The 14,006-nt window shown below is 26.0% G+C and overlaps 1 protein-coding gene across 1 annotated transcript; it reads left to right on the top strand.

Annotated features, from left to right (window-relative positions):
• Positions 1-569: 569 nt before the first annotated feature.
• On the top strand, positions 570-749 carry B0T23DRAFT_328202 (uncharacterized protein; the record flags this gene model as incomplete). Its single annotated transcript, XM_062835669.1, has 2 exons — positions 570-632; positions 657-749. Coding segments are annotated over 2 exons (156 nt in total), but the record flags the coding sequence as incomplete, so codon positions are not given.
• Between the last annotated feature and the right edge of the window lie 13,257 nt (positions 750-14,006).

The following is a 14,006-nucleotide window of genomic DNA, read 5'->3' as shown; positions in this document are numbered from 1 at the left end:
ATACAAGAATAAACGCAGCCTAATAAAGGACGAGTTACCTTCTAACCTTATATAGTATAATTTATAATTAAATAGAAGAATAAATATTATAAAAAATTAGTACCGCTTATATTAATTCCCTTTAAAATAAAATGTACTTATTAATATTCTCTAATATATTTACAAATTTATACCTAACTTAAACTTCAAAAATAAAGGTATATTAGATTTAATTAGACTGTAGGTATTTTAAGATTCTTACTAAGTATAAAATATTAAAAAAACTATTCTCCTACAATTTTAATCGCTTTTCTTAAATAGTTAAGGCCCCCTAAGGGATCGCTACGTAGGTATTATTCTAATTGGGCGAAGAGGATTGGATATTTTTATTCTAAACTACTATCTTTTTTAATATAATTTATTAATAGTAATTTCGAAGAAGCTTAAAAGTAAATTAAATTACGCTAAATAGTTATATTCCTATTATCAGCCCCTACTTCATCGATTATAACTTAAATTTAATTATTTATACGGAGGTATTTAAATATATAAATAATATAGCGGTAGAAGTTAAACTGCTCGTTTAATAGTTTGTAAAATATATAATTAGGGATTCGAAGGTAAAAATTAAGCGATATATCGATAAGGCCAACGTAATTGCATAATAGAATAAATAGAAAATAGAAGTAGCCTTTAAGGGTAACGAAATTAAGGCCGAATTTATAAAGGATATTATAAATAAGAAGATACAATTCCTTATAAGTAAGTAGGGCGAACTATTAAGGATATTAATAGCGAGATATATTTTTGCCAAATATAAGTAGACTAGAGAGGTATATAAAGCCAGCCCTTTATTAACCTAACTAACGATTTCACTCCTCCGCCTTTCTATATTAAAGAAATTTATAAGTAGGACCGGTCCCCCTCGTAACCTAAATCACCCTCCCTACGGGTATTAAAGCGGATTAAAATAAACGATTAAAATTAAAATAGTATACCCGCCGTTAATAAATATTAAAATACTAATAATATATCCGGTAATAATTTAATTAATAGGCCCGATATTACTGAATTTATATATATTATTTACGGTTATATATAATGAATACCCCGTATCCACTTTACTATAAAATCGCCATATACCTTTAAATTTAAAGATATTAAAACGTTATATACTTTTAATTAGAAGGCTTATAAAATAGTCCAGTACTTTAATATATAAAATAATAATTTAAAAGCGTAGAAATTAATTGGTAATAAAATATATACTAGCGGTATACGTTAAATATTGGACTAAATTAAAAACTTTATACACAAATACACAACGGATATCGAAGAGCTTCTCGGTAGTTAGTAAATATAGATTTTATTCCGAACGGAGTAAGGCTTAACTCCTATATAAGTAAAATATAATATTCTCGGCCTCCTCTAATTCTAATAGGGGTAAAATCGTAGGGTCTAAATTTTATTTCTACTTTATTTTAATTTAAGTGTTTTTCCTATACAATATAGTAATTAGGATAGGTTTAAAATTCGTAGGGATCTTAAAGACTATAGAAATAATATTAGGTATTATTATAATATCCAATATACGTAGGAATACAATAAAACCTTTATTTATAAACGATATTTCTCCTATAGGAATAGAATTATATTATACGTAGTAAAATACTAGTAGTTTAAAATTAATATTTAGGAGGTTTTAGGGCCCGATATTAGGATAGATTTTTAGGGTACTTACAATATTATATATTAGAATATATAGTTCAATATCCGTAATACTTAAGTACTACCTTCCTATAACTATTTTAATAATTATCATTAATTATAAGATAAATTAAATTCCTCCTAATTCGGACGCGGAGACTATCCCTAACTTCTCCTAATAATATAAAGAATTTCCGAATATAAGGTTAATCCTACCTATCTATACTATGCCCAATAATACCTAATCTAATATCGCCTCTTCTATTTATAAACTATCCGATTTATAATACTATACTACCGAAGAATTGTATAGCCAACTAGAATTGTAGGAAAATCCTCTATCGTCCTATTCCTAATTCTTTCAAGGACTATAAATAAATACATTAGGTACCTACCTCTACCTATATAACAATTTAAAAAAGATATTTCCAATCTATTTACTAATATACTTAATTTCCGGCGAATTTATAATATATTACAAAGCTTTATAAGAGAATATAATCCTAGGAAGTAAATTAATATAAATTAAATTCGTAGTAATTCTCGGTAATATTATATATAACTGTATAGGGAAGTAGCTTATCGCCGTCCTAAATAAAATATAAAGTACTTTATACATTAGGAAAGGTTACTTATAAATACCTCTAGGGTTAATATAAAGGGTATCTCCTTCTTTTCTTATCAATAGCTACGAAGGCCTACCGGGCTATAATTATAGGTTTAAGACTATTATTATAAATTAGTAACTCCCCTAGACTAATATTAATTATTATTAAATTCCTCCAAGGTTAAAGTAGGCTATAGTAAAAGAAGTTCACTACTTTCTATCGGATAAAATAGCCCTAATTAATAAATTTATAGACGAAGCTCTAAAAGAAATTATCAAACCGAAGGTATAAAATATTAAACGTCTATTCGATAGTAAAGAGGCGAAGCTTAATTTTTTTAATTAGGTAGGTATAAGAGAAGAGAATTGCGAAATTCTTTTCGTTATTCTAGCCGGGTCGTATATAAGCCGGAGACTATATTTAATAAGGAAATAATAAGTATAAAATATCGATATAATATCGAATTTCTTTATTAATAATAAAATTATATATATTGATATCGTAAATAGTAGTATTTGGACCTTAGAAATTAGTATTAAGAGTTGCTACCGTATATTCCTAATTATAAATATAAAATTTAAATAAATTCTAATATTCGTTATTCCTCGTTAAATACTACCGGCTCCTATAAATATATTACCGGCCGTATATAATATTATTTTACTCTCCCGGCTAGAAGTATAGCTCCTATATCCTAATAATTTTAAATTGTAGAGGAGATTTAGTTCTACTAAATAATTACCTACTCTAAATATAGGGAGGGGAGTAGTAGAATATTTATAGCGCCCTTTTAAAGAGGGAGGTCCTTAAAATAGGTAGAAGCTTTATCGCAAGGGCAAATCGTCTCTAATAAAAAATTTAACCTTTTAATCCTATATTTTAATCCTTTTCGTCTAAAGTAGAAATAAATATTTAATATCTTCGAATATTAATAATTATTTCCTATCTAATATAAGGTAACTCCTCTAATATTTAAAGATCTTTTAATAATCCTCGAATTTCTTTAACTACTTTTATACTAATTCGCTTCTCGAATTTTAAAAAACTAGAAACAATCTATATAATCTTTAGAAGTAGATCCTTCGTAGGGAAAACGGTTAGTAGCGGTATTTAAAATTATAGAGCTTAATAACTTTAATTTTGAACTCTTTCTCAAACTCTTCTATAGTAAAGTTGGGGTACTTCTTAATAATTTCTATAAATAGGTAGTTATAGTATGAGTAGTATATATTTAGGGGTAGGTACGGTAGTATTGTTTTCGTTACTAAATATTTTAATATTAAGGTAAGTATAAAAAGGGAATTTTTATAGAATAAAGACGATAAAAATAAAGTTGAGGTAAATAAAAGGAGGTAGGTCTTATAGAGTATACTTATATATAAAAGTAAAAAAGAGAGGAGAAGAGATATTTATACAAAAATAATCTTACTATTATAGCTTTTTAATTATATAATTGAAATTAAGGGTTATAAATTATTATAAATTATTATAATATTAGAAAAGTAGAAGATGGAGAAGGTAGAAAAGGTAGCGCAGGGTATTAGTGAGTAAATGTAGGTTATATAAAGCAATTAGGTATTCGGTCTTAATTCTAAGTTTACCTTCACTTTAGGCTAAATTCCTATTCGTATAAGGCGGTAAGTTATTTTTTAATAAAAGAACATTTAACGATACGATAAATAGTATCCAATTTAATAGGTATAACTTCTAGTATTTAGATTAGTAAAGACTGAAGTAATATTAGTAAATTTTCCGTTACGGTATTATTCTTAATATTATATTTAATTATCTTTTTTTTTCTATATCCTCCCCTACTAGCTGTAATACCTTTTTAAGAATAATATAATTAAAGTACTCCTCAATATAGGAAGTAACAATAGTAGTTATAATAATTCGTACTAATTCGGTTCTCGGATTCTAAAAGATTAATAACTAATAAAACCGCATTTAAATAACTTAATCTTTATAGAGGGGAGGCAACTTTTATAGAAAAGCCTTACATTATTATATATCCCTTCCTAGTAAAAGTTATGCTGTAAGAGTTTGTACGAGGCGTTAATATATTATATTAATAGTTAATTAATTGGAATTAGAGGCCTTTATTATTAGGGTTAATAATAACTCTATCCTATTATTTTGTAATACTATTAACGATGCGGTATTCTAAAAAGGCTTTACGCTGCCTAATTGGAAGTAATAGTCTCGACGGCCGTTTTTTTAATCCAATCCTACATTTTAGGTTTAATATATTATATAAATAAGAGCGAGACGGTAGTATACTTAAGTACCTCTAGGAGATATTTTAAAGCCTATAAGTTAATTTTGTATAAGGGCGACCTTAAGGCGGGACGTAAAGAAAGAAGTATTTAGAAATATATTTTTAATTAAATTTAATATTATTAACGGATCCTAAAGGTATTATTAGGAAAAGTATCCGGTAATTTAGTAATTTACGACCGTAGGGTAATATATAAGCTATAAATCTAATATATTAGGCTTATAACCTATATTTAGAAGCTTTCTTAATATTCTAAGGACGGATACCCTCTATAGTTAAATACCTTTAAATATAGAAAGTAATTTACAATTATAGAATAATGCACGGGCTATAAATTTAATACGTCGGGTTTATAGCCTATACCCGGAAGTATATATAAAAAGTTAATTTATATACCCAATGCCCTATTAAATAGTAATTATAATTAAAGATTATAGTAGCCGCTCGATTTAAACTATACTATATTATTTTAAACAATCTTTATCAATCGATTTAATAATTAAATACAATATAGGGTATTATTTACCTACTTTACTACTAACAATAACAACGATTTCGTCTATCTAATTTATTATAAAATACTTTTAATTAATAAAAGTAACTAATATATCAACTAATATTACTACTTACAATAACGGCCGTCGGCTATTATCACTAATCATCAATCCACCTACTCCGTTATTACAAAATAATATTGTAAATCTTACCCCGCCAAAGCGAATTACTTAAGCGCGCCTCTCCCTAACCGACCGCAAACTAAACTCTCCCCTTATTTCAACTCTTAATTCACTTTTATCTTTTTAAAATAGTAATAAAAATACAGGCATCACAATAAATCCTAAAATCTCAACCAACTTCGCAATAATAAAAAACTCTCTAATAATATCTTTCTTTTTCGCAAACCCAGCGCTTTATTCTACCAACCCCCAGCTCCCACCCTCTCAATCTCCGTAGTCCAAACTATCTACTCTTTAACGCTAAACTCTATTAATATTAGCAAAAACTATATTACTATCCTAAAAAAAGTAGTCCGTACTATTAAATAATAGCTTCACACTGCCCGTAGAATATTTAAAAGCTTTAAATCCCTATATTAAGAAAAACAAAACTAGTAATAGCATTAAATTAGCATTTGAACCACTATTTCCCCAGCCTACCGCTAAATATATATATTACAAATACAGGGTAGTATTTCAATCGAAAAATACCCTCTTTAACCACATCTATTCAAATACGTACAAACCTAACACTCCAAAGCCCGCTACTCAAAAGCCTAATACTCGAAAGTCTAAACTAACTACCCCCAACTTAAAACGCTCTAATTTATAATTTTTTATTATTACAATTAATAATACCCTAACCTACTAAACTATTCCAATTAACTAAAGTACCTTCAAAACCCCTATAAAACCGCTTCTAATATTCAATTCTTCCACCGCTTCTCTTCCTCCGCAACTACAACTACAAAAACGCCTACTTCCTACACCCCTAGGCCTAAGTTCCAATTCCTATAGCTTATTTATATTAATCAAAATTCGGCCAGTTTTATAATATAGGAATAAATCTCCTATCCTATAGGAATTTAGCAATCCTCTAATAGAACCGCCTATTCCCCTCTCCTTAAATAGTAGCCTAGTAACTACAGTAATTAAATATAACAAAGGTAATTAATTTTATACCCCCAATAATTACTATAGTAATAAAAAGCTCTCAACCCTATACGGCTATTATATTTACCGCTAGAATTTTACTTTATAAAACTTCCTCTTTACCTACCTTTATAACTATAACTATTACTACCTAGAAATTAATCCCTCGAAATCTTTTAAAATAAAAAAAATACTAATTAACACAATAATAAAATAATCTAAATAGACTTCAGTATACTTAAAAATATAATTAGCAAATTTACTATTATAATTTTTATAGTATAAATATTACTCCCCCTCCCTCCCTCTCCCTTCTTTTTTATTTATTTACTTAATAATAATATCACTCCCTTTCTTATATACAGGCAATTATTATTATAAATTGAACAATTTTTAATAATAAACTATTATTATTAATCAATATAACTATTACCCCCTTTACCAACTCCTTCGCCAACTTTATACAATTTTAAAAATATAATTATTACTCCCTTACCAACTTTCTAAAACTCGTACTAATTTATAACAACCGTATTAACTTCCCTATTAACTCTTTATAATTCGTACTAGCAAATTAGAAAACTCCTATTTATACCCCTTTCTTTCTTTTTCTCTTTCTATTTATCTATAAAACCAGCTTTCTCTACAATTATAGTACCTTTAAATACCTCCCCCCCCCCCCCCCCCCCCCCTCTCTCTCTCTCTCTCTCTTTCTCTCTCTTATACTAACCACCTTCTTAAATACTAACCTCCTTCTTAATACTCTCTTCTTTATAAATTTTAACCCCCCCGGTCCGCCTACTAATTAATTAATTGGCTATCCCTAACCGCTATCCAACTTCCTAGAATTCATTAAAAATCCCTAAATTTCAACTACTTTTACTAATATTATATTAATATATTCTAATACACCCCGGAATATCCCGGATAAATAAATTCGTTATTAGAGAACTAAAGATTATTAAAGGAAGCCTAGAACTTATCAAATAAAACCTAGATAATTAGGCTTATCGAAGTACAATACTTTCTTTTCTCGTATAAGCCGGTATTTAATAGGGAAATTTAGGAGTTTCTATATCCTTCTATATTATATTATAACCTTTATTAATTATAATAGCCTAAATTAATTAAACTACTATAGAAGCTTCCTTACTATACTTAATTTAAGTTCCTAAATTATTGTACCCGGATTACCCTATAGCCTATACCCTAACTCTCTTACAATATATCCTTTCTATACAAACGGCTAGCTAAAAGCCTTCCTTCCTTCTAATAACATCCTTTTTATACCTTCTAATACTACTACTTCTTTATAAATTATATAATATTTAAATAATATTTTTATTTTTAGTAAGATCCCCGTATTATTTCTTTTTACCATTCAAAGAATAAATAAATAGTATAAGGTAAATATTTCAATATATTAATAAATTATATACTCTTTCCTGTACTTCCCTTACCCCTATAAATTAAATCCTTTTAACCACTCTACCTCTAAAAGTCCTATATAATAAATATTAGGGGGGGGGAGGGGGGGGAAGAAAATTTAGTATTTAAAACCCCCCCTAGTATATTATATATATTCAAGAAGGTACGAATCTAGCGAGGTCTAAAAAGGTAGGGCTAAAATACAAGTATTACATATAGTTAGGTAGCAGGCTATAACCCTTTTATTAAATTAACTATCGCTTTACTATAATCTATATAGGGTTCCTTATTTCCTCTCAACTTCTTAAATCTTCCTATCCCCTTTATAATTCAATCCCAGGTTTATATCTATATTTATACCTATTTCTAGCCTTCTAACCTTGTTAAACCTTTTTATATACTAACTACTTTATTTTATAAATATATTGTACGTATCTTACTAATATAATATACATTTCCTTCTACTATATATTATTATTGCCCTTAATTTGAATTAATTCGTAATAGAAGTATTTTAAAGCGAAATCAAATCTATTAAAAATTAAATTTAATATTTTTACAATTTTACTTAAACTAGTTTAGAATCTACTCCCTTTTTTCCTCCTCGGACTAATAATATTTCTAATACTATTTAATAGGTTCTTAAGGCCCTAAATCGTATTAATACCAAACTTAGTAAATTAATAACTATATCTTTAATATCCCTACTAATACTATATTTAACTAATATTATTAATCCTTATATCCTAAATTTTAAAGATAATACCCTTAAACTATTAATTAAAAATAATTTCAAATATAATTTTATTACTAAACTTAGCGAACTCGAAAAAAACCCCTATTTCCGTAGGAAGGTTCGCGTATATATTACAAACTTAAATATTAATTAAAAAGAAATCCCTAAACAAATTCAACCGTTTACAAATTATAAGCAATATATTGTATAATACTAATAGTACAATAATAGAATATTATAATTATATATTACTTCCTCAAATAAAATAATTCCCATTAATTTCAATTTCGAATTCAATCTATTTATATATAACGAAGCTAAGAAGTCTTAGAATAATACAATAGTAAATCCGCTATTAGGAATCTAAAACTACTTTATCGGCTTATTTAAAACCTCTAAAACGCTACTTACATTACTTTTCCCATCCGGCCTACTATTAATATTCGGTAAATTCCTTAGAATTAATACCTTATATATATATATAGGTAAAAGAGGCTCCGGAACTACTTTCTATTATAAGGATATACAATTATATTCCTATAATTTAAATATTTATAGGTAGAAATTCTAGATAATAATCAACCTAGATAATACCACTAAATTCGAAAGGATACTTACGACCGAATAGCTACTCTATAAATATAATTAATCTATATAATATTTAAATATCCTAATAAGCCCGAAGAAACTTCGAAAAAAAGGAATTAAATTTAATATCCTTCGTATTAGCCCCGGCAACCTAATTATTATATAACTATAATAATATTATATAATTCTCAATTATACTCCGTCTCTTATAATAATTATTAATTACACCCTACTTAATAAAGAGGCAATTCCACTTAAGTAGGTTATTTATCTAAAAGACGGGTTATATAATTTATTCTATAATAATTTTAAAAAAATTTCCGAATTCCCCCCTAAAGAGAAATAGAAATTAAGTATTACCCTTCTACTATATTATAAAAGGCTAAAGTTATATTATTCTTAAAGTATTCTAACTATTTTACTATAAAGTAAAAAGGATAATAAAAGGTAAATAATTCTTTAATAGTAAAATAAAGGGGGGTATAAGAGGTTTTATAAAGGGGGTAATAAGGAGGATGGACCCTTTAAAATTAATAAGGAGAATAAATTATCTCAACCTCAATAAGAAGAAAAAAGGTAGAATTAATAATAAAATAATAACTATTATAAGGGGGGAATAGAAGGGATAGTAACGAATAGACTAGTAATTAGAATAATAATAATACTACCAACACCGCTCCTTTCAACTATAAGAATATTCAAATAAGCCACGTCCTAAATACTAATAATAATTCGGTTAATAATAATTAAAACGCCGGTAGGAATTCGGCTAATTATATTCTAAATACTAATAAAGATTCTACCTACAACAATTAAAATACCGGCAAAACTTCAACCAAGAACCCTCTAATTACTAATAAAGATTCTACCTACGACCTTCCAAATACTAGTAAAGATTCGGTTAACGGCGGTCAAAACGCCAATAGGGATTCGGTTAATTATATTCTAAATACCGGTAAAGCTTCTACCTATAATATTCAAACTATTAAGAAATTTAAAATAAATAAAGAATTTACAACCCTTATTATAAGTAACGGAATTTGGGCCTTTTATATAATTATCTAATATTTTAAGGTTTATTAAGGGGTACTAATTCTAAAGAGTTTTAAATAACTGGTAGGAGACAACTTTCCTACTAATATTCGTTATTTAAATATATTATAATAAAAAGCGATAAATCAAATAGCCTTTTCCTTAATCCTTCAATTATTTATATATATTAAACTATTGGATATACTATACGACAATCAAAATCGGGCATATACTAAAACTTTAAAATTTATTTCAATTAATAAAATAAAGCGTAAGAAAATTAGCGATTATGCGTTATATAATCGAAAAATAAAGTAGTATATAAATAATAATATAGAATTAATATATTTTTTACTTCGTTTTAGAATTTATAGAAAGAATATTTTATATAGGAAGTAGAATAAGGTTGAACCTAATAATATATATTAATATTTCGAAGATAGGTATAGAAAGGATAAGTTACTAATTTTGAGAGAGATAGATAAAGAATTTATAGAATCTATATAGGAAGGAAAATAATTTTAGAAAAGGAAGTTTAAAAGATTTTTAAATATTGAATTAGCGGATATAGAAGTAGAGGAACTATTTTTATATTTTAAAATAATATAATTATAAAGAATATTTTTTATTATTTATTATTTTTAATTATTATTTAAACTTTACTAATCTTTATTTTGTACTTTAATACTTATTTAAAATAGTACCTAATTACAATATATACTTTACTACTCTTAATATTATAAAAGCGGATTCGGTTAAACTTCTATTCTATAAATTATATAAATTCCTAATTGATATAGAAGAGGAACTGTAATAATACTTCTATATAAATTAGGACTACCGCCTATCTTTCCTCGGCCGTCTCTTACCTTTTAATATAAATTAGCCTAATCTAAACTTTTATTTATATAATTATAATCCTCTACGTATACTTCCCTTCTCCTCCTTTATATAGTAATATATATTTTACTTTACCCCTAACGGTACTTTTTCGCCCTATAATAATTTATTATATAAAACTATTATACGATATATATTTACTATTTAATAAAGAAGAAGATTGATTGTAATTGTATTAATTGGTTAATTAAAACTCGTCCCTACGTAATTAAAACCTCTATTATAATTCCAATTCTCGAATTAAATAACTACTAAGCCGAATACCGTAATTAAACAATTCGCCCTCTCTTTCTCTCCCTTATACCTACCGGTATATTAATTTAGTAATTAATATTTAATACTACTCCCCTAATAATTAATAACTTTTTAATAATTATAGTGGGCGGTACCCTTATAGTAGCCGACTTAGCCGACCTTAATTAATATAAATATTTCGTAAATATTCGAGACTTCTAATAATTAAGCGGTAATTATTAGTAATATTCCAATTAATAACACTTAACCTTTAACTTCGCTAGCCTTCCTATAGTCCGTACTATATTTATAGCCTTCAACTAATTAATTTATAAGGATATTGTCGGAGTTAAAATAGAAGTATACGAAGTAAAGGAATTAATTAAAACTACCAAATCCTAACGAATATCCATTTAATAATAAATTAAATAATTTAATAGTAATAGTTTAGAGTCCTAGAGGCGTTTCTAGCCTAGACGAGTTTAGTGTATAGATTTGTAAAAGTAAATAGATTCGCGAAAAAAATTAGGTATATAGGCTATTTAGTAATATTATTAGTAAATTAATATATTTCTCTTTTCTTATATCTTATTATAAGTAATTTGACTTTTATAATTGTATGAATTATTATAAATTAATAATTATCGATTTGGGAGCGTTGGAATTTAATATTAAATAATAGAGATAATATAATTAAGGTTTAAAATATTTATATATTAGGAAGTAGTAATAATAGTAATAATAATATCGATCCTACTTTATTAAATTGTTAATTGAATATAGGGTTATTTAATAGATTAAGCGATATTATATATACGAATATAGTAATTTCTATTAAAATAGTATAATATATTTATATTACTAATTTATATAAGTACCTTTAGGGAAGTACAAAAATTTTCGCAAATCTATTCACTTTCGCGAATTTATATATTTAACCCCGTAGGTATTTCTAGCCCTAACGAATAGTACTTCTTCTTCTCTTTTATTCCCTATAATTAATTATTTATTATATTCGTTAGATTAGTAGTACTAGCTACTTACTTAGTTTATGTACTGTGACGAGAAGTATCTTTATTTTATTATTATAAGATGTAATAAATTTGTTACTAATATATTAATTATTAGAATATTTATAATATTAAAAATAAATAATAAAGTAATTTAAGGGAATAAAGGTAATAGTTTTAATCCGATATTAGGCTAAGTCCTTTTACCCGATTTAGAGAATTAATTAATATCCTACGGGCGATATTAAAATGGTGAAAAAAATTATAATAACGATACTACTATAATTAATATAGTAGAAAAGAACTGTAGTTCTTTAGTTATTTAATTAGGTAGGGTAGGAAGTAATTTTTAAACTTTTTAGATAGTCGAAATAGGAGGTACTAAATTAGACGGAGCTTATTAAGGTCTTATATTTATTAAATAACTTAAGGTTTTTTCTCTATTAAAGAATAGAGATAGTTATTAGATTTTTCAATATTCTTTCGTCTAAGGCAATAATAAATAAATAGGAACCCTTTTAAGAGGAGCAAATAATTATCTAATACTTTAAACGAATAAGGATAAATAATTAAAAATTATTAAAAATAATTTTTATAAATTAAAATATATAACTAAATTAATAATTTAATATAATAAAGGTTATAATAATTTATTATCTTGCTATTAATTATTATTAATAACGTCCCTCTTACTATTTTCTCTTTTACTATCCCTACCTTCCTTTCCTCTATTATTTATTAATTTATTATCTTATTAGATTAATTCTTTATATTCTATCTCCTATTAATATTAATTAATCGGATTTTCTCAATCTTATAAGTATATCCCTAATCCGTATACTTTGTTGGGGGAAAAAAAAAAGAAAAAAAAAATTATCGCCGAATATTAATATATATACCTATAATTTAGATTAAAAGGAGCTTTAAAGTCTATAGGTTTCTTAATTTCTAGATATATATTGAAGTGCCAATTACTATTTATATATTTTAATTTCTAATTACTTATATTAATATTATAAATATAAAGTAGTAAAAATTAGTGCTCTTAATAAGGAAAATAATAAATAATAAGTAATAATTTAAGTTAATTAAATAAAGTAAATCGAATTGCAATATAAATAATCGAGTTGAAGTTAATTTATTTGATTACTTTATTTCGATTACCTTATTAATTATACTATAGCTTATAATATTAAATAGGACAGAGTTTAATTGGGAATCTAACTCTTTATTATATTTAGTACCTAGTACTGTATTTATTCTTTCCTCCTATAAAAAGTCTGCCTCCGTTAATTGTTTATTTGAGGGCGTTAAAGGCTATTAGAGGAGGAAGAGTAAGAGGAGGAGGGTATATCGGAGCTGGAAAAGTGGGTATCCGAGAATTGCAATCGAAATAAGGCAAATAATATTAGCTTTGAAATAAGGTAAATATAGGCATTTAAAATAATTTGAGGTAAATCGGTTGTAAAGGTTTATTCGTTTACCTTATTGCGAGTACTAAATACAATATATATATTTGCTTAAATTATTAGTTATAGGTTAATATTTTTATTAATATAATAATTATTTGATTATATTTATCTATTTAATAATTGGCCTTTGTTTTAAATAGTAAAAGCCTTGTAATTATTTTATAGTAATTTTCAATTAATATTGTACTTATATTAATAGAGGTAAGTAGTAGGGGAGAAAGTATTATATTAGATTACCTATTTAGGCTACCTAAGTGGCGGGGGTTCTTTATAATTCCTATTATTTCACCTTTCTAGTAATTATAGGCCAAAATTCTAACCTAGGTAGGTATATGAGAAAATTAGAGTATAGGTGCTGTAGCCGATAATTTAATGTTCGTTTACC

Source organism: Neurospora hispaniola (assembly GCF_033458365.1).
Source record: "Neurospora hispaniola strain FGSC 10403 chromosome Unknown B0T23scaffold_15, whole genome shotgun sequence".
Taxonomy (NCBI): domain Eukaryota; kingdom Fungi; phylum Ascomycota; class Sordariomycetes; order Sordariales; family Sordariaceae; genus Neurospora; species Neurospora hispaniola.
The sequence above is the reverse complement of the archived record's forward strand: the minus strand, read 5'-3'. Positions and strand labels throughout refer to the sequence as shown.